This window comes from Diabrotica virgifera, chromosome 6 (assembly GCF_917563875.1).
Source record: "Diabrotica virgifera virgifera chromosome 6, PGI_DIABVI_V3a".
Taxonomy (NCBI): Eukaryota; Metazoa; Arthropoda; class Insecta; order Coleoptera; family Chrysomelidae; genus Diabrotica; species Diabrotica virgifera.
Window position 1 is genome coordinate 248,686,511 of NC_065448.1, and position 22,698 is coordinate 248,709,208.

Sequence of the window (22,698 nt, forward strand, 5' to 3'; positions counted from 1 at the left end):
ATGGTTTGAAAATTATGATCCTATTATTTATATCTTTACCGTAAATTCCGGTCAACTTTGACCGGTTGTATCTCAGGAACCACTCGTCATAATTAAACCTGTTTTCTTTTGAAAGAAGCGTCCTGCCGCTTTTCGAATAACGCTTTCACAATTTAATTTAGTTTAATATTTCCCGAGATATTCTATCTGTTTATAAGCCAAAAAATTGTTTATAATTTTAAAATATTCCTGAGGCCGCTTAAATACACCAAATTCAATTATGTAAAGTACATTAGATAGGTATAGTGTCTTTTTATGAAAAAATCATAGTTATTCTTATGCACCATAATTATTGTCGTTATTATAGCGACCGTAAATTTTTAATTAACAAATCAATTGTTGCTAAACTGTTCATTCAATTTCCATCGGCTTCTGGAATTATAATACATATGAAAAGGGCTTTTATATTACCAAGTTATTTAATTATTGATTAACAATTACTTATCTAAAATTTTAGTTGAAAATTAAAGATTTTGTTGGAAAAACCCGCTTTTTCCGGGGAAAGTTTTCGTCTAAGTGAATCGCGAAAAACACGTCTCTATGCAGAATTTAATTGCGGTGAAATTTTATTTGAGTCTTTTTGGTGTAAAGTTAAAATCTTTGGAATTATAGAGCAAAAATTGAAAAAAACACGATTTTCGGGCGCCATTTTGTTTATAAAAAAAGTAGCACACTATCTGCGGACTTTGCATACCTATATTATTAATACATACAATAATAAGATTCGATTTCAGCAATAAAATTGCTGGTAAATAACTTTTCCTTGTATTTTGCTAATTAGCCCAGAGTAATATAAAGTTTTTCAAAATCAATTGTCAAATCACTGAGTAATTAATTTTTAAAATGAGGGGTGCAACGTGGATATCACATACCTAAATAACATAACAGCAAAATGATATTATGTTATGTGATTTCCACATTACATCTCTCATTTTAATAATTAATTGCTCAGTCATTTGGCAACCGATTTTAAAAAATTTTATATCGCTGAATAGGTAAATGACGTTTTTTCAAGATACAAAAAATATACTGGGTGTTTTAATAAAAAAAGTCAACGTTTTTTTTTCAAAAATCCGCCATTTTTTATTTAAAAGCGATATATAAAAAATGGTCATTTACCTAAAAACTTGAAAAAAACGGTCATTTATCTATCAAGCGATATAAAAATTTTTAAAAACGGTTGTCAAATGACTGAGCCATTAATTTTTAAAATGAGAGATGCAATGAGGAAATCACATAACTTGCTTAGTTATGTTATTTAGGTATGTGATATCGACGTTGCACCTCTCATTTTAAAAATTAATTACTCAGTGATTTGACAACCGATTTTGAAAAACTTTATATCTCTAGATAGGTGAATGACCTTTCTTTCAATTTACAAAAGAATATACTGGGTGTTCCATTAAAAAAAGTCAACAAAGTTTTTTTCAAAAATCCGCCATTTTTTATTTCGTATTTAAAAGCGATATAAAAAATTCAATCTATTCAGACAAAACTTTTACTAAAATGAGGGAAAATATAAGTGGACACCCGGTATTTAATTTCAGAAATTGTACACACAGGTGAGTGATACTGCCAGAGCAATTAAGTTTGAAAGCTGGATATTGAAGTAAGAACACTTAAATAAGCCAAAGTCATTTGAAATGTGGTACTACAGAAGGATGCTTAGAATAGCATGGACACAGAAGAAAACTAACACGAAAGTATTGCGACAAATGGGCAAAGAATATGAAATAATAAACACAAAAATAAAAAAGTTACAATATGTGAGACACTTAATGAGGGGACAGCGACATGAAATGCTAAGAAATGATAAGAAGAGGACTGAGGATAGGAAGAGTGTCATGGTTGAAGAATTTAAGGGACTGGTTAAATTCAGTTCTATAGGGCAGCGGTAGATAGCGTAAAGATAGTGATGATGATATCCAACCTCCGATTAGGAGACGGCACTTAAAGAAAACGATAAAATGAGTACCTTGGGTAACACCAGGATAGTAATATACTGTTAAAGTGTAGCACTGGCCTTGTTATAATTCTTGTATACTAAAAGAAACAGGAATACTCACAGTATTTTAACAGGGACACCTATATCTAACAGAGACTCCTAAGTTTGTGACGATAATATAATTTTATCGTCTATAGCACGCCAATGAAATAAGTAAAACGTGTTTTTGTACCGTCTTGGACGATATAAAAGTCGGATCGAAAAGCCTAGTTGATTATTATTCTTGGAGCGTTGATCGAAGAATAATAAACAACGAAGAATAATAAACAACAGCGAGGTATAAGAGGTGAGTTTATGTAGGTAGTATTTCCTGACCATTTTCCGCTGTCGTTTTGGCGAGCTGAGCGAATCCGATAGTTTTCGTCTTACCTATACTTATATGAGCGGTGATCGTATATCCCTAATATGTCTTTTCATCTGGCGAGCTGAGCGAGATTCCCTTTCTTCCCTTTCCTTATACATTCATGTCGTATTAATAAAAGTAATTCCTATTTCACGCGATCGTCAAAATCATTCATTCATGTACAAAATATCGTCACATCGGCCCGAAGAAAAAGCTCGATGCGTAGATTATAAATATATTTTATTAACGAAATTAACGAGTAATTAAGGCTCATTATCTTATCTTTTGTATGTTTTGATTCCAAATAAAAATGTCTTAAAAAGCGAACTCTTTTCTTCGACTGATTTAGTTACCTGGAGCAACAATGCAACGACCTCGTTACAAGTTACTGCGTTATTAATGAAAACAATTTTTAATTTAAATGTAACATTTTCTTTCTTGTATTGCTTAACTAAGTAAATGCTTTACTTATTCGACTATACCCTTTTCATACCAAATACAAAAACATTTTATCAAAGATTCATACTCCCATTTTTCGTATACGAACTATATACTCATTGCAAGTGATATGTATAAGGACTGGTAAAACATTTATCCTCGCAAAATAAATACTTATTATAATTCCAGATTGTCTCAATAAAAGACCCAGTTTCAAATACACTCGGCGAAACAATATGGACAATATCCTGCTCAAACCTGCCATTTGATTCAGTTGCAAGTTTGTACTTTTCTGTAATACTGTTAAAAATACTTTGTATACTTTTGAACACACTAGATTTCGGTTGATATAGATATACTACACCTTTCCCCATGTAAACTTTATCGTAAAAAAATATTAATAAATATAGTAATCCTACAAGAAAATGCGTTACAAAGGGAATATTAATTAGTATTAAATTCTTATCGACCTCTATAATGGAAGCTATTTTAAGAAATAATTCTTTTTGGAATTTTGAGAATACAGTAACATCAAATTCTTTAACGTTTATAATAGTGTTACTTTTTTGGAGCACCTTCAAAACATATTGATAAAAATCGGATGTATTTTCATTATTTGTACACAGCGTTTGAATCTTCCTTAGATTGTCGTTGTCAGTAAATTTGGAATTATATACAGTTTGTATCTCTTTACCAATAACAATATCCAAACTATTTGAAATTTTTCTATTATGTATAACGTTTTGTAAATTCGTATTAAAAAAGTGCCTTGAGTTCTTAGTTGAATGGACTCTCCATAGCTCAGACACACATATATTTGGTACTATCTTGGAACTTTCTGGTATTGGTTTGATCTCGTGTCTAGCCAAATAAACTTGAGCTACAAATGACTTTGTAATAAAAATATTATCCTGACTCCTTCGATCAAAATGATAAATATTATCCAATATAGTATCTGCTTGTTTTTTCATAAAAAAATCTGAGCACTTATGTATTTCGGCTAGAAAACTCTCAGGTAGTTGAGTTAGGAAGAACATAGAGTTTGAATTAAATATTTCTATATCTTCATAAGCATTCCATAAACCTGTCCACAAATGATGAATAACGCTAAATCCTTTATATTTGGTACAGATCACGTATACTTCAGAGTTTCCACTTTTTGATGTACAGGGTTTAAATAGTGCTACTTTATCAAAGGAACAGTTTAAAAGGAATAGTAAGTTGAGCGTACTTTCCTCAAACATGGTGAAAATTTTCAGAACGAAGGTTCCACCTAAAAAACAAAAAAAAAGCATTAAATAATAGAAAAAAACAAATCTAATAATAAATAATTATAATATATATCTATCTATAAGCGAGGTTCCTATTGGGACCGTGCAAGTTCGGCAAAGCGACCTCTATTTCTACGCTCTGTACTTTTATTCGCACTTTTAATTATATTGGCCAATTATATTAGTCCTGGTTGCTGGATAATTGTCAAGACCATAGTCCAAAAAAATAATAAGAAGAAAAAAATAAGATGCAGGTTATGTTTAGCAAACGTAAACAATTGTATGTAGTAAATAAAATCCGTTATTAAAATGCAGTATTGCAAGCAAAATACAATTAATTAAATTTACCTTTATATAATAATTGCATATCATATCAATATTGTGGAGCAATATATAATTTTTCTAAGTCAATGACAGAAGGTATGAAATATACGTCAATTTGACAATTTCAATTGACAATATGAATTATTTAAGATAGTTGCAATATTTCTCCGCGACTCGCGCACGGTCGTTTCTCGTTTCCCTTTCCAAGTACTTGCACACCGCGAATAGCATCTGCCGCTTCTCGCATTTCGACCGCCATCTTTTTCTGTCCATCCATTCGTTTTATTTGATGGCTCTCATAATGTGACATACATTTTCTACCTAGGCAACTGAAGGCCTTTCCCTTTTTCTTCTTTGTTGTGGTATGTAATTTAAAGCTTTCTTTGGCCATCTATCTTCATTCATTAGTTTCACGTGACCATACCACACTAGTTGTCTTGTTTCAGTTCTATCTACACTGGAATATACAGTATTTGTCCTCTTCTAATATCTTCATTCCTGATGTGTTTTTGAAGTTATACTTCATTACGATCGAGGGTAAAATTTTATAATTCCCTGGCGCATGCGCAGACAGACAGTATGTAGTTCGTTGCTAATCTTTCAAATTATGTATGTATCAGCAAAAATAAGTAATTAAAAGAATATATTAGTGTTTTTAGTAAATGAATTATTATTTATAATTTTTGTGTTTTTGGATTTGTCTCCCTCGGGAATAAAATATTTTATAATAATAGTAAGTATATTTACTTTAAATTTTAAAGTATTTTTATACTTCACTTGGTCTATTAAATTTGTCAGTATGTATGAGAAATCTTGTAACCTGTCAAAGCAAAGGGAGTATAGCTCAGTGGTAGAGGGTTCGACCGGAGATCGAGAGGTCCCTGGTTCAAATCCGTGTGTTATCTAACTTTTTTTTATTTTTACTATTGTTTTAATAAAAATTTTTGGAAAGTAGTAAGGAAAAATTAGTTTAATCTTTAAATACAAATAACCTGTTGAAAGTAATTTATTTCGTTGAAATCATATAATAGAAGTATAACTTCTTACGTGCGTACAAAGTACACACATTCTTTTTTTTGGATATACCACACGCTCTCCTTAGATTTCCATTTCTACCACTTCTATCCATTTTCTATCTTTTTTCGTGATCTGCGAAACTTCTGCCTCATAAGTCATAATAGGCTCTACAAAGTACGATAGATTGTCAATTTAGTTTTTTGTCTTATATCTTTAGACTAGACCATAGTAGAGAGCTTAGAATGTTTACCGCTTCTTTGCCCTGCTGCGTTCTGTTTTCGATGTCTCTTTTGGTAGTGCCTTCTTTAGATATTATAGATAATTATAATAAATATAAAATACATTATAATATCTTTGATGACAGATACACATATAGAACAGGTAAACAATTCTTATATTCTACAAAAAAGGGCAACCTCACATTGTGCAAAAATTGGAGAGGAATAACCTTGCTTACCGCTATAAATAAAATTTTCACGACCAATACACAAATGATTAACAAATAAAGTTGAATTTCGAGCTAATCAAGCAGGCTTTAGACCAGAATCCTCCTGCATAGACCACGTTAATACTGTGAGAGTAATAATGGAACAATTGGTTGAATGGAACACACCCCTATACATGGAGTCAGACAGGGATGCGTGCTTTATCCGTTTCTTTTTCACATAGCTGTAGACTATATTCTCTCCATACTAGACTCCGGCACAAGAGGTATACAATGGACGTTAACCACACGCCTAAACGATCTAGAATACGTCGAAGATATCTGCCTATTAGGACAAAGGTTCCAAGATGTAGCTAACCAATTGGACACACTTTCCAATGAAGCCAATAAAATAGGTTTGAAAATTGATATTAATAAAACCAAATCTATGAGAATAAATGCAAGAAACAACATACTATTTACTATTAACAGCGTGCAGTTTGAAAATGTGGAAAATTTTACGTACCTTGGAAGAGTCATAACAGAAAGCGGAGTACAAAAGACGATATTCGTATGAGGATACGAAAAGCACAATAAGCTTTCAGCATGCTCAACCCTGTTTGGCGGTCTCGCCAGTATAATACAGAGACACAGATTGTGAAACCTGGAAAGTGATAAAAACCCTTTCTTTGGTCTACGAAAAATTGTTCGTATTTTCTGGCCTAACATCATCAGAAACAAAGATCTGCTACACCTGACCAAACCAAAGAGGGTAGAAAATGAAATAAAGTCCAAAAAGTGGAGTTAGATCGGTCACACACACACCGATCGGAGCGGAAAATTGTCATATTCCACTGCTATGAACGCTGGCATAGTTTCGTGTATCCCCACCATAGTCACGCACGGAGTGAAAACCATTAAATGTCGCCACCTTTAAAGTGCTCTACAATATATCTTACCGTAACTATCAAAAAAAAAATAATATAGGAGATTTGAGTAAGTACCTGTTTGTAAAACTCTCAATGCTGTTATTGTTTCACAAAAGTGCAATCTTTCGACATGACGTTCTTGTTCCCCAGGATCACTCATACAGTCCACACTACCATCTGCAGTTATTAGGGATACCTAGAAAGGACAAAAATTTGTTAATGTTGCATTTGATGTCTTTATTTGGGTCTAGTTGGTCTATAATGTAGCATCCTAGACATTCAAAGTGAGTAACTCTCCCAATGTGTTGTTAATTAATCTCTAGGGAAGAATTGTCGGGAGGTTGGCGACTGAATATCATATTATGTGCCCTTGATAATTTAACACATGTAAACCTGTATCAAATGAAATCTAGAAATGCCATTTTTTAAATAACTTACTTTTGCGTATTGGACGTAGTTAACCAAATATTCATGGTTGTAAGTTTTTGTTATATCTCCGGAAAAATCAGCACCAAATATCCAGTTCTTTAATGTATGTCTTATAAATCGATCATCAGGTATCATTTCATTCAATTCGTTACCTTCATAATTTGGGTTGAGGGTATTGGCATTCCAGGCCCACTAAAAAATTTAAGATACAATCTCGATTCTAAATATTTTTCGTGAAAAATAAACATAACCAACTATAAAAAAAAATATAGTTATACGAGGGTGGATTAATACAAAACTAGCCTTTCATAGAAAAAACAAGTTTTTTGGGATTAAATCGATTTATTTCTCAACACAGTTCCCTTTTAGCTCGATACCCTTAGTAGATGTTCCAATTTTTTATCCCATCCGAATAGTACTTTTGCTCGAGCTCTTCAAAATAGGCCGAATTTTCAGCGCCGACTTCATCGTTTGATGCGAAACGGCGTCCTCCGAACCGGCAAGATCTGGTGAATACAGTTCAACCAATTCATAGCCCAATTGTAATTTTGCCATGGCGACGGCCGATTGGTGAAGCGGTGCGTTGTCTTGGTGAAAGAGTGCTATTTTGCGTGCCAAATCATATTCGACACAATTCGGCAGCGAATTGATCCAATAATGTTGCGTAGTACTCGCCATTGATTTTTTTCCTTTTTCCAAGTAGTCGAAGTGCATGATGCCCTTCGCATCCCAGAAAACAGTCGCCATCACTTTGTCAGCCGAATGTACACTTTTTGCCTTCTTCAGCAGGCCTTCGCCGTGTTTGTGACACTGTTTCGACTGTTCTTTGCTTTCTGGTATGTAATAATGTACCCAGGTTTCATCAACGGTGATAAATCGGCGAAATAAATCATTCGGATCGCGCAGTATCATCGCCAAAAGTATCTCCCAATTGGTCACATGTTTTCGCATTTGGTGGATTGCCAGCAAACCCGGGACACATCGCGCGGATAGCTTTTTATGTCCAATTGATGGTGAATGATGTGCACGCGTTTGTAGGAAACCTTTAGGGCCTCTATAAACGATAACAATTCAGTATCAAGTAACGCCATCAATCAAAGGCTACTTTTTTTTATATCTATCTATCCTCGTAATCTATTCATTCACAAGTTTCGCTCATATAGTTATACTCATATGTTAACAAAAAAAAAACAAAACTAACTTCTAAACCCGGATAGTTCAGGGTAAGATAGTGATTTAATGCACAAACAAATGCCCCAGGAGCTTCACATAAATGCAGACTTTCAAGCTTTTTATTACTCACAGCACAAAGTGGAATTACTGGAAAATGTGCTAAGATTTCATAAAATTTGCACCATGCCTAAAACAGAAGAATATTTATATTTTAATATTATGTTATAAGAGGATTCCATTTCAAACCACTCAATTTTTGATCCAAAAAATTCTGGGGTGTCCGATTTGTCTGAAAGTTCAGAAAAAGGCTTAGTGAATCTGCCACTGATATTTAAGTATTGGTACATGCAGTACGATTTTTCCTTGTATTTTGTTTTGTAAATGTATCAAAATGTATCGATATTTTAGATAGTTACTTTATTTTTTTGAAAACACAGGTTGAGTTCGGACGAACTCAGCGGCTGACTGTAAGCACAAAGTGGCTTAGTGGTTGTATCCAGTTGCAATAGGGAACGCTTAGTAAATGTTACAGCAGCTGACTTTCAAAGGTGTGTCATCTGAACGATACTGCTTACTCAGCCGTCCAGCCGCTAAGGTCGTCTGAACTTACCCACTGTGTAGTATAATAATTTTTGCAGTACATAGCATATTTTTTATCTGGATATTCCTGGAACAAGTATTAAAACTATGGAAAAGGAAATGTGAAGGGATGGGAATATCAATCTGGGACAACTTTTTGTACACATTAAATTTTGCCAAGTGGTACCAAGTGGTAATGGCTCAAAAGACTGAATACTTAACAACAGAACAAGAACCAGTGAGAAACTTGGAAATAGACGATGATAGGGAAATTACAGGGACTGAAAAATTCAAATACTTAGGATTCATACTCTTAAAGAATGGAACCACTGAGCAAGAGATAACTGGCAGATTAGCATAGACAAGAACATGTACAGTAGAGCGTCGATAATCCGAATCCTGGTAATCTGAACGTTCGCTAATTCGAACGCAAAAAAATATAAAATTAAAAAATATGATCGCAGACTGAATTTTTGGATTTAATATGACAATATGGGCAAAATATGACTGCGGATTTTTGTTTTGTTTATGCAGAAATACATACAATAATATATTTGTTTATTATTCAGTTGTTTTATTCCTTGTAATTAAAACGTATGTACATTGTACATATGTACTATGTTTATGAGCTTTGTATATATTTGAACATACAGTAGAGCGTCGATTATCCGAACTAATTGGGGGACATGGGTGTTCGGAAAACCGGTTTGTTCAGATAATCGAACTAGATTGATATAGTCATACATTTTTATCCACAAATGAATAAAAGCCATATTTATATACCTACATATTTATTTATATCTTGATAATGGCAAATAGCAATTAAACAAAAAAGTGCAGTCTTTGCAACAACATATTTTTGGATACAGATACAATATTGAAGAACATTGAAGATATTTTAAGAGTTAATTACTAACGCTTGCTCAGTACTCAAGTGCGGGGCGCGGGAATTAAGAGTTAGGATAACCGGTCGTTCAGTTGATCGACGTTCGGATAATCGACGCTCTATGTATCGACGTATGTTCGATAATCCGAACAATTTGATAATCTGAACTACCTCTGTACTAATTAGTTCGGATTATCGATGCTCTACTGTATTAAACAAATGAACGGGCTACTGTAGGATAGACAGATAATGCAATAGGTCCAAAAATACAGCAACTGAAATGGAGTTCATGAGAACAAGCTGAAGAGTGGTAAGAATAAATCGCATTAGTAATGAGGAGATAAGTAGAGGATGTATAAGTAGAGTATATAAGGTATGGAGAGATAAGGAGGTAGTAGAACAAGACATACTCAGCTACATGGAAGAAAAACGTTTAATTTGGTATAGACTTGTGAGAAGAGCAGATTGTACAAGGTGGATATCAAAGATTATGGATTGGAGACCAAAAGGAAAGAGAAGAAGAGGTAGACCCGAATATCATGGAGAGATGAAGTGGATGAGGCCATGGAAAGACTAGACCTTGGAGATGGAGAATGGACGAATGAACAGAAAGGATTGGAGACGTTGGCTGAAAGAAGGAAGGCGGCGACAGCTGTAAAAATCCTTATATAGATAGATAGTATATTATGTTCTGTATAATTACTTGAGTAAGAAGTTCAGGTTTGATTTTCTCAGCCAATTTTTTCATGACAAAACCAGCTCGGTCTCTATGGGCGGTGTGTTTAGACCACACTTTCAGTTTATACTTTCCTAGGCGTCCTTTTATTCTATTTAATTCATTCTTCTTTGATTGTAATTCTGGTATACTCCACTTTGGAGATTCAAATACTTGGCGAGGAAGGAACAACTCATCTTGTAGTTTGAAAAAATAGATTTTATTAAAGTCTTCTTCATATTCATTCATTGTTATTTGCATATAATAAATTAATTTTGTTTTTAAAGTTATTGTTATTCCTTTATTCTACCTAACCTATCATTTTCCCATTTGTTTTGGTTTGTTTTTTTTAGACTTATGTCAAGTTATGTCATTGTAGATGAAAGATGTCAAAGGTTTGAAAGTAAGCCATAAAACAGAAACAGAAGAAGAAGAAGGTTTGTAGGTTTGTTACATAGAGGTATATATTGACATAGAGACAGTATCATTCAAAGCGAAGTGACGACACCGTCTTTCTTCTTTGGATTAGTGCTGTTTCACTCTTACGCATATTAAGCTGCGTTGTCAGTTAGACAGTTGTCCTCCTCTTCCGTGCCTATCCTCACACCTTAATGTCATCTTAGTTTTGCGGTACAATGTGCTAGAAAGAGATAGCGCAAACCAGTAGAAGAGATCTTGTCGTCAGGACGCGTGGAGTGAAGGCTCACTCTATGTTAATATATATCTCTATGATTTGTTAGTTGTCATAAACATAACCTTAACCTGTCATCTCATTTTTCAGTTTCTTCATGTATTGATTATTTTTTTTTATATATTATTATTATGTGTTTCATGGCGTTGGATTAACGATTAAAAGCAAAAATTTTTTACTCACAAATACATAAAAGTTACGTATACCCGTCTACCCTTGTTCGGAACTAGAACCTAATGTATAATTGCGGTAAACTGGCAATTGCCCTTTAGAGACCAGACTCAGAGCATAGGTTTAATACTTTGTTTTCCCGAAATTTTATAATTATGGAAGCTAAAGTCGAAGTTAAAGAGGAGTTGGAGGAATATGGCCAAATATACATGCCCAGTCAGCAATCCACAGAAGTATATGTCAAAGAATTGAAGAAGGATGAACAGGATACATATTCACTTGAAATGGGAAATATGAGTAAGTTCAAACAAAGGTATAATCACCACAATTCGAATTTGTGTATAGTTGAGTCATGGTTCTGTATCTGTGGATCATTAATACATTCACGGACATGACTGCATATGAAGACACTTAGGTACATACTCCATAAGAAGACGTGTTTACATTTGAAGCGTGTCTGCGAATGTGTTAATACCTGGTAAGATAAAACACATACTTTTTATGTAGCATCATTGTCTTCCATACATGAAACTAAAGACAAACTAGCTACCTCCTGTTATTTTAAGACACATGTTATTTTTATAAACGCTCTAGACTCAGTGCATCAAAAAGAGATAAGTACCAAAAAGCAGATTTTAAGAACAATTTGTGACATTTCTGGTTTGTTTGTTTGTGGTTGTGAGTTTGTTTGATTTTTGTTGCTTTTTGTCCTGTTTTTGCAGTTAGAAGTTATTTTGCAGCAGAAGTGAAGATTTTGAATATAAAATAAGATACCATTAGTTCCATTAAAAAAAATATAAGTTTGGTCTGCCACTATGTATTTCTGAGCATGTATTTTGACCTCGTGGTCACGACTGCTTGTTATCCAGCAACCAAGAAACTGTAATCTTTATACGGGTTCTATCTGTTTGTTATAGATACGAATATTAATGTCGGCATTTGGTGCATGTGTAACAAGTGCTGATTCAAAATTTTTAGACAATGGCTCATCAGGCTAATTAATCTGAATTGTGAGCATCTATGCGCTTTATTTTTCTTGGGTATAGGTATAAATGTCGATCCAAGCCAGTCTTCTGGGAAGATTCCAGTGGTATAATTTTGTTAAATGTGTTAGTGGCTTTGCTGTATTGACTGTTTTTGTAACTTCTGATGTTAATATACAGTATTGTTTCTTGTACTATATTCTTTTGTGGTTCTGTTCTGTCATCATCAAACAGATCTTCGATGTATTTTTCCCACATATTTCCTACATTTTCTGGGCTAGATACTATTTGGTTCTCATCTACTATAGTTTGTTGTAGTTAATTTTTTCTTCATATTTGTGACTCCCTTAATCTTTTTGTATGCATTGAAGTAGTCATGTTCTTTTAATAAATCCCTCAGTACAGTAAAACCTCAATATAACGGACTAATTGGGGGAACGGGATGTCTGTTAAAGCCGAAAGTCCGTTGTATAAAAATAGGTATAAAATCAATCAATTTTTTTTTTAATTATGTAGGTACTGTATTTATATACAATGTACAAATCTGTAGTACGTTAAAAAAGGAATAAAGTTTTGTTCACTACTTTTTTACTTTTCTACTTCATCTAAAAACTTTCTGCAATATACTCATTTGGTTGACAAAATTATTCACTGATTCATGGGTTGAAAAACCGATGTATTTTTGGCCAAACATACAGTTAAAGTTGCCATCTTCTGAATTTAGAATACTTTCAGGGGAATTAGCAGGAGCTCTGTCTAAAATCAATAAACATTTCACCTCTTTAGGCGGTGTTACCAGTTTCTTCTCTTGAAATTTTCACACTGCAAGTACAAATCCTTTAAAAACCAATTTTTGAAAATATCTCTGGTGAACCATGCCCTATTAGAGCTATAATACGAAACAGGCAGATGATGCTTTTGTAACAATAGTAGTCAATCCATGCGATCCATCAGCGTTAGTACAAAGCAGTGCCGAGATCCTGTCTTTGTTGTTTTTCCTTCTGGAATTCGATTTTTAATATTTTTTTGATTCAAATTTTTTTTTACATTTGATCTGATTTTTTGTCCGAAGTCCGTTAAATAGAGGTTCGTTCTATCGAGGTTTTACTGTACCTCACAGCTGCTGTTCATCCATTCTTCTTTGGCTTTCCTGATTTTGTGTCAGATGGTTCTCTGGGTTTCTTTATAATTCAATTCATTGTGATTTTTGTAAGCTCTTCTCATATCCATCAGTTTTAGGATTTCTTGTGTCATCTGTCTATTCTTTGTTTTTTTATCTTGTAATTGTTCTGTTTGTATAGTTGTGATTGTTGTTTTGAAAGTGTGCCAAATACTTTCTACTGTTTCTTCTGCTTCCGCAGGTGCTTCCCTGAATTTTTGTTTGAGTATATCATTGAGTATTTTCTCTATTTCTGCCTGTGATTTTAGATATTTAAGTTTTCCGAGGCTAGGTTTTATCTTTTCTCTGTGTTCTCTGAGTTTCTTCAGTTTAATTGAGATTTTACCGACAACAGGATAATGGTCAGAACCAATATCCGCCCTGGGATATGATTCCATTTCTATAATGTTTGCCAATTAATATATAATCGATCTGGTTTCTTATTGTGTGGTTTTGGTTTCTGTATTAAGTTTCTATATTAATTTTCTCCTGTAGTAACATTTTTGTTCTTGGTTTCTATTTTAGATTATTCAGAGGAGGAGCATGGAATGAATATTATGAAAACACCTTTATCCCTAAAAGAAGAGGAATCTATAAGTCAACACTCCGAGGACGTAACAGTAAATGGAAATACAGAAATTCAGACTATGCAAGGATCTTACCTAAGTAAACCCAGCGATTTTGAAACAGCCTTGAAAGTTGATACTAGAAAAAGACCTCACAAATGTGAAATTTGTCTTAAGCAATTTTCACTACGAAGTATTTTAAATAAACATGTACTAGTACACACTGGAGAGAGACCTCATAAATGTGAAATTTGTCTTAAACAGTTTACTCAGTTAGGTACTTTATATAGGCATAGAAAAGTTCACACTGGGGAAAAAGCAGAAAGACCTTATAAATGTGAAATATGTTTTAACCAGTTTACTTATAAAAGTTCTTTAAATACCCATATGAGTGTTCACACTGGAGAAAGGCCGTATAAATGTGAGCTTTGTCCTAAGCAGTTTAGTCTAAAAACTAATTTAAATAACCATATGAGTGTTCATACTGGCGAAAAGCCTTATAAATGTGAAATTTGTTTTAAACAGTTTACTCAAAAGGGTACTGTAAATACCCATATGATAGTTCACACTGGAGAAAGGCCTTATCAGTGTGAAATTTGTCTTAAGCAGTGTTCTTTTAAATCTGCTTTAACTAAACATATGACAGTTCATACTGGAGAAAGACCGTATACATGTGAAGTTTGTCTTAAGCAGTTTAGTCGAAAAGCTCATTTAAATAAACATATGAGCATTCATACTGGTGAAAGACCTTATCAATGTGAAACTTGTCTTAAGCAGTTTACTACCAAAGATCAGTTAAATATACACACGAGAGTTCATACTGGTGATACACCTTATAAATGTGAAATTTGTCTTAAGCAGTTTACAGTACAAAGTAGTTTAACTAAACATCTTCTAATTCACACTGGAGAAAGGCCTTATCAATGTGAAGTGTGTCCTAAGCAGTTTTCCTGCAAATCTGGTTTACATCAACATATAAGAAAAGTTCATACTGAGGAAAGACCTTATCAATGTGAACTGTGCCCTAAGCAGTTTTTATACGAATCTATTTTAAATGAACATATGAAAGTTCATACTGGGGAAAGACCTTATCAATGTGAAATTTGTCTTAAGGAGTTTACTCAAAAAAGTTCTTTAAATACACATATGACAGTTCATGGAGTTCATAGAGAAACACCTTATAAATGTGAAATGTGTCTTAAGCAGTTTTTGTACCAATCTGCTTTAAATGAACATATAAAAGTTCATACTGGAGAAAGGCCTCATGAATGTGAAGTTTGTCATAAGAAGTTTACTCAAAAATATCATTTAAATGATCATATGAGAGTTCACACTGGTGAAAAACCTTATCAATGTGAAATTTGTCTTAAACAGTTTAGTCTTAAAGATTATTTAAAAAAACATATGTACAACGTTCACACTGCAGAAAGACCTTATGAATGTGACATTTGTCATAAACAGTTTAATCAACCATATCTATTAAATAAACATACTGTGAGATTTCACAGTGGAGAAAAAACGCTTACAAATGTTGACTTTTCTGAATGTGAAATTTGTTTTAAACGCTTTTCTTACAAATCTGGCTTAAACGAGCATATGAGAGTTCACACTGGGGAAAGACCTTATAAATGTGAAATGTGTGACAAGCAGTTTGCTCAGAAAAGTACTTTAAATATCCATATGAGAGTTCACACTGGTGAAAAACCTTATAAATGTGAAATGTGCCCAAAGGAGTTTACTGAAAAAAGAGGTTTAAATAAACACGAAAGTACACACTGGACAAATTTGTCTTAAGGAGTTGTTTCCAAGTATACTTTATACAATCTCAAAACATAAGTACTGTTCAACAGGGTTTCTCGTGAAAAGAAGGAGCTTAGAGTGTACAGAGTGAGAAAGTATTCGGCCAGGAAAAGATGGAATAGTACGCCTGGTAATAACTGGCTAGTTATTAAAATTTTCACAATGTTGTCAATATGTGGATGATCACAGTAATATTGGGTATTTTTAATATGATTCTATCTAACGACGTTCTGCCGCCATTTTCTTGTGGTATCTTATGCAATTAACTATTTTATTTGGGAATAAGGCACAATTTAAGTTTGAAATTAAATTTTTAACATTTCGTGTTCCACTTCAAAAACTGTTATCAAAATATAAAACATTAATAAACTAAACAAAACTTGTTTTTGTTGGTTGGTAAAAGAATTCTTCTAATACTTTAGTTTTATTTGACTCATTCATATTGACAATTCAGACATATATTATACATTTTAAAGTAGGTGACTTTAAAATCATATTGCCAATATTTATGATAGGAAATTATAAATAGTAAATGGCTAAAGAAATGAGTTTCAAATAATTTAATGATTCAAAGAACAAGGAACTGCTTTTTGGTTACGTATGATATACAGTGAAAAAGCTCTACATGACGTGTAGATCCATAAGCATGTCAAAAATTTTAAAACATTGTATAGAATAGAAAAAAAAAACAAAAATAATGATCTTATTAAAATTTGATAATCACACACTAAAATTTTAAAAATTTTACAATATGTGGATGACCACAGTATTGGGTATTTTTAGTATGATATTTAAAAAAATGAGTTTCAAATAATTGGCACAACAATTTAATGATTAAAAGGACAAGGGAATGCTTTTTGGTTAGGTATGATATTACATTTCACAAAAAAACTATTCTTGATAAAAAGCTTTGCATGAAGTTTACAGATCCACAATCAGGTGGAATGGATTGAGTCAATGTATGTTTCGTTCATATACACTATAGGGCGACCTTCTTCTCGATAATTATTAATAGTTCTTAAGTAATGTATGTGAACATGTGAACATATTAAAGTCGTACTGGGAAAAAGTTTAAACAAACACGAAAGTACACACTGGACAAAGTCTTAAGGAGTTTTCTCAAAAAATATTTTACAGTACAGACTCTTATGAAGAACAATGTTGCCTGCGATCGGTACTCACCGGAGGGACCGCAGACGTTCGGAAACAATTAGCGTCTCTTTGCAAAGACAATGACGTCGACTTTGCAAAGTAACAAGACACTTACTCAACACACACACTACACATTACTCTCCTGACTTAGTGATAAGTTATACAATTACGTGGCTAAAGGTTCTAGTTCTAAACCAAAGCCAGAATCAGAGAAAAAAAAAACAATGTTGCCTGTTCTACACCTCACAGTGGTTCCAAATCTTGAAAACGTGATCATGAGGTAAAAGAAAATCTCACTATCTAGGAATTTTGACGTTGACAGTTGTTTTCTCATACTATCGTAGAGTCGTAATACGCAGGTATAAAGATCAGACAGGATGTATTCTTATTCATAGCTCAGGAACAAGTGAGCCATGTAGATACGATGTTATTTTGGCCGGTAGTGAAAGTGAAAAAAGAACGCATTTATTCAAAAAGCGCTGTAAAACGTTTTGTAGTTTATCAATTTTATCACTGTAAAGCAGATTCTTTTGCAAGCATGTAGTTGACTTAAGATTTGATAATAATCAGTGCATAAAATTTGTTGGTGAATAAACAGTAAAAATATACTTGAAATAATAAAAATTTTGTAAAAATGCATTCAAAACGTACACAATTCTGCATAATTCTGCGATTGACGTTTATTAATCTCAAAATGTATTCGCGGTGTGCAAGTACTTGGAAGGGAAACGAGAAACGACCGTGCGCGAGTCGCGGAGAAATATTGCCACAAATATTGCTACTATCTTAAATAATTCATATTGTCAATTGAAATTGTCAAATTGACGTATATTTCATACCTTCTGTCATTGAAGCAGAAAAATTATATATATGCTCCACAATATTGATATGATATGCAATTATTATACAGAGAGGGGCTAAATTATGGAATAAATTAATTTTATCTAAAATGGACCACTTTGGAGAAAAATCGCGAAACAGGTCGATTTTTATTTTTAAATTACAATTTTTTTGCATATATTTCATACTAGTGACGTCATCCATCTGGGCGCGATGACGTAATCAATGATTTTTTTAAATGGGATTAGGGGTCGTGTGGCACCTCATTTGAAACGGTGTTCAATTCTCTATTCAGTAATATAAATAATAATATCATTATTTATAGAGGGTGACCAAAAAAATAATTTTTGAATTAAATTAATTGACGCAAAAAGAAGAATGTATGTAATTTATTTAACTAAAAATACATTGTATTGCTGTCAGTAAATAGAAAAAAATGCTTATTTCACAAATAAACATTTCTTTTCGCTTAAATTAAATCACAAACAGCCTCCCACCTACCACTTGGCAGTTTGAACATTTAATTTAAGCGAAAAGCAATGTTTATTTGCCAAATAAACATTATTTCCTATTTTCTGAAAGTGATAGAATGTATTTTGAGTTAAATAAATTGCATACATTCTTCTTTTTTCGTCAATTAATTTAATTCAAAAATTTATTTTTTGGCCACCCTGTATAAATAATGATATTAATGTTTATATTATTGAATAGAGAATTGAACACCCTTTCAAATGAGGTGCCACACGGCACCTATTCTCATTTAAAAAAATCATCGATTACGTCATCACGCCCAGATGAATGACGTCACTAGTATGAAATATATGCCAAAAAATTGTAATTTAAAAATCAAAATCGACCTGTTTCGGGATTTTTCTCCAAAGTCGTCCGTTTTAGAGAAAATTAATTTATTCCATAATTTAGCCCTTCTCTGTATAAAGGTAAATTTAATTAATTGTATTTTGTTTGCAGTACTGCATTTTAATAACTAATTTTATTTACTACATACAATTGTTTACGTTTTTATAACATAACCTAAATCTTATTTTTTCTTCTTATTATTTTTTTGGACTATGGCCTTGACAATTATCCAGTAACCAGGACTAATACAATTGGCCAATATAATTAAAAGTGCGAATAAAAGTACAGAGCGTAGAAATAGGGGTCGCTTTGCCGAACTTGCACGGTCCCAATAGTAAGAACATACAGAATCACATTAGTTTAGCTGCCTTAACTGCCTGTGCATTGCTGGTAGTTGTTTTAATACAAAAGTGTGAAATGACGCATATTGCACGATTCTGGCGGTTGTTGAGTATGTATTGGCTGTTGAACATAACTTCTAACTATTGTATTACAAAAATAAGTTGTATTCGTAATCAAGAATTTCAAAAGTGTAATATAACATTTAAAAAAAATGTTTCAAATAAAATTTTCGAATTTCTTTCCGCCATATTGGATCTGTCATTCTGATTTTCAAAAAAATAATGTCAGATTTATAATCAGTGACTGTAAATAACCTAATTTGAAAAATATTTGCTTTTGATTGATATTTTCAAATTTCTTGCCGCCATATTGGATCTGCAATTTTGTTTAAAAAAAAAAGAATGTGTGTGTACTTTGTACGCACGTAAGAAGTTATACTTCTATTATATGATTTAAACGAAATTAATATACTCTTTATTTGTATTTTATTTAAATATTAAACTAATTTATACTTACTATTTCTCAAACATTTTTATTAAAACAGTGCCAAAAATTAAAATAATACAAGAATAAAACACACAGAAACACATTAAAAATGCCACAAATGATTTCTGAACATTAATTGTCGGAAATTTTTATAACTAAATACGTATTTTCTGAAAATAAAATTATATAATAAATATACTTACAATCATAAAATGTGTAAAAAAGAAAAAATAAATAAAAGTTTCCATTGGGATTCGAACCAGCTTTTATCACTGCGGTTGGTATTGGGGTTCATTCGCCTTGAGCGCTTCGCCACGGAGGCAATGCGTCATTATTTGCGAAGATCGACTAACTAAACGGATTAAATTTTTGACATTTTGAATTAGGTAAATCAAATTATTTTGATTTTGAATTGAAAAAATACAACAAAACATAGAGTAAGAAAACAATATATTAGGTGAATATTGATAGAATTTTTGATGGTAATCAAATTATGTAAATAAAAGTATTACATACTAATCATAGATACTATGTATTTTGGTAGGTTCAAATAGGTATACTGTACCTACCTATGGAATTTATTATTAGGATATCGGTACATTTAACAATTATTATTACGTACCTGTTGCTTTTAAAAACTATTTAAAAGTCACTACAGTTATAAAACTTTTTTGTTTCTGTCCTCACAACAATAAAACTAATATATTATACAACATTTGTTTACCTCCATATTGAACAATTATTTATTATTGACAGATCATTTCAACATCCAATCAGAGCCCGTATAACGACTAATACAATACCATACTGTCGGTGTGCGCATGCGCGCGGATCAACAATAAATTCGCCCTCAATCTCAATCGCGCCTAAAGAAGTATAACTTCAAAAAGAAAAAAATGTCAGGTTTGTAATCAGCGATGCCAAAAACTCTTAGCATTAAAGTAATTCCGAAGTGTATGAACAATATAGGGCTTTTCATTCACAGTCATTTGTTTCGAGCTTCTATCATATGTTGTATAATCTGTGTATATTATTAATATACACGGATTAAACGACATATGACAAAAGCTCGAAACAAATGGCAATCGATGAAAAGTCCTATAGGCTTGAAAGGTTCATGACCACGTTTTCGGCATTTGGAACCACAGTGCGCCTGTATAATACCTTACCTACATTTAGCTTATCAGTCGAACATTTTAAACACCCGTTTAATTTAAGTTTAAAATACTTAGATTCAAAATAGTAAATTGTTAGACTGTAAAGTTAGCTTAAAAACAATAAAAAATTGATACCGGGTGCCCACAAAAATAATCCATTGTAGACCTAATTATAGAAAATAAGGTAGAATACTTCACCAAAACCAAATTATATTAGGTTATATATAATTTAAATTACTTAGGTAGCAGTATGCTGCAGTTAATTAAAATGTTTTTTTACAGTTCACTTTCACTTTCGTCAAGAAAATTAGAAAGGATCTTTAGTTAAATGTTACTCACAGGCTAATTATAATATTCAAATGCTATATCGTTAATACCCTATAAATACCTTTCATAGTATCTATGAATTAGTTAAAAATATCAAAACCGGCAACACTGAGCTCCAAGGTTCCATAAGATTTACACTGCCTATGCTTCTCATACCGAAAATTCACTGCGAAACGCGCTATAGGTTTTATTATTGAGCGTTTCACGTTTAGAAGAAAACATTGCGGAGATAGCCCCATGCATTTCTTATGAGCGCTAGCAGCGCGCCGATGCCACACTGTACTGATTAGAATGAATCGTATATCGGCAGTCGAGTATCCACCCGTACGCGAGATGTTTGGCAACAATGATCTCCGAAAGCGTAACGTTCTATTCTTTACTTGAAATAAAGATTAGGTATTAAAACAATGTTTTAAATAAATTTACGAAAGTTCGGGTATTCACACGAGATATTCTTTGTTTAGTTAGACAAAAACTGCATAGGTGTAGATACTATTTATTTTAATAAATATTTTGACAGATACATTTAACGTTTCTTTGTTTCCAAGTATACTTTATACGATCTCAAAATGTAAGTACTTACTTGCATTAAAAAGTTATTTAACTGATCTTACTGTTGCCAAAAAAGACAAATTACTGGCGTAGATTTTGGAATTTCTTATTTATTTAATTTAATAATTAATTTATGATTACATTATTTATTAGTAGGGTAACTATTATTTTGTAAACATTTTTTTAATAAATAATCTATAAAAACAAAGTCTATAAATTTTCTCTAAATATCGACAAAAGAAAACATGTACAACTTTATATCAAAAGAAATATAATATTTTCCTCTCCTTCAATCAAGTGTTCTGTCGGTCATAGGCGTAACCAGGGAGGTTTGAGGGGTTAACCCCCCAATTTGGATGTACTTTGAGCTCTATACGCTTAAAACCATTACTATTCCATAACCCGCAGAGACCATCAAGTAGTTGTAAGCCCCCCTTAGGATCATCCTGGTTACACCTCTGCTGTCGGTTTGGTTATTAACATGGCAACAGTGAGCCCGAACCACTTCCGCAGATTTTGGAGCCACGAGTGTTTTCTCCTGCCGGGTCCTCGCTTACTGTCTATTTTCGTCTGGATAATCAATTGCAGTAGACGGTACCTATCGTGTCTCAATATGTGGCCAAGATATTCAAGCTTTTTCGTTTAATTGTGCACGATTTCTTTTTCTTTTCCGATTCTGTGAATTACCTCTATGTTGATGACATGTTCGGTCCAGGAAGTACGAAGAATGCGTCGGTATACCCACATTTCGAATGCTTCTAGTTTTTTCGTGAGCGTCTCTGCCAGCGTTCAGGTCTCCACACCATATAGTACGATCTCCACACCATATAGTAAGAAAAATTTAGGGTTTAACTAGACATAGTTTTAGGGGAAGAGACAAATCTTTGCTTATGAAGAGCTTTTTCAAATTGTTAAATGCTGCTCTAGTTCGTTCTATTCTCGCCTTAATTTCTGTGCCCTGTTCCCATTTTGCATTTACATTGATGCCAAGGTATACATAAGATTCTACATGGTCAATTAGTATGTTGTTTATCGGTAACTG

At 32.7% G+C, this 22,698-nt stretch overlaps 3 protein-coding genes across 20 annotated transcripts in view; 2 read left to right on the forward strand and 1 right to left on the reverse strand.

Annotated features, from left to right (window-relative positions):
• The window catches only part of LOC126887500 (protein roadkill), a 506,726-nt gene that overhangs the window by 334,759 nt on the left and 149,269 nt on the right, over nucleotides 1-22,698 (forward strand). The gene's annotated exons all lie outside the window — the stretch shown is intronic.
• LOC126887495 (cap-specific mRNA (nucleoside-2'-O-)-methyltransferase 2) overlaps nucleotides 474-22,698 on the reverse strand; it is a 190,229-nt gene continuing 168,004 nt past the window's right edge. Inside the window, exons 1-5 of one of the 3 annotated variants that reach the window (XM_050655094.1) lie at nucleotides 10,561-10,937; nucleotides 8,421-8,579; nucleotides 7,229-7,411; nucleotides 6,866-6,986; nucleotides 474-4,098 (exon numbers count right to left, since the gene is read on the reverse strand). In XM_050655094.1, coding sequence (XP_050511051.1) covers nucleotides 2,942-4,098; nucleotides 6,866-6,986; nucleotides 7,229-7,411; nucleotides 8,421-8,579; nucleotides 10,561-10,833 — 1,893 coding nt within the window. In that variant the 5' untranslated portion in view covers nucleotides 10,834-10,937 and the 3' untranslated portion in view covers nucleotides 474-2,941. Of the gene's footprint in view, nucleotides 4,099-6,865; nucleotides 6,987-7,228; nucleotides 7,412-8,420; nucleotides 8,580-10,560; nucleotides 10,940-22,698 lie in introns of those variants that run through there. The other 2 variants (XM_050655096.1, XM_050655098.1) reach the window with 2 other exon arrangements.
• LOC126887494 (zinc finger protein 345-like) lies at nucleotides 11,341-21,825 on the forward strand. Its single transcript, XM_050655092.1, has 2 exons — nucleotides 11,341-11,731; nucleotides 14,102-21,825. The coding sequence occupies exons 1-2, from the start codon at nucleotides 11,590-11,592 to the stop codon at nucleotides 15,934-15,936; spliced, it is 1,977 nt and encodes a 658-aa protein (XP_050511049.1). The 5' UTR covers nucleotides 11,341-11,589; the 3' UTR covers nucleotides 15,937-21,825.

Coding starts and splice junctions, on each gene's coding strand:
- LOC126887494 (XM_050655092.1), top strand. CDS start 11,590: ATGGAAGCTAAAGTCGAAGTTAAAGAGGAGTTGGAGGAATATGGCCAA. Junction 11,732..14,101: donor ACTTGAAATGGGAAATATGA/GTAAGTTCAAAC, acceptor TTTCTATTTTAG/ATTATTCAGAGGAGGAGCAT.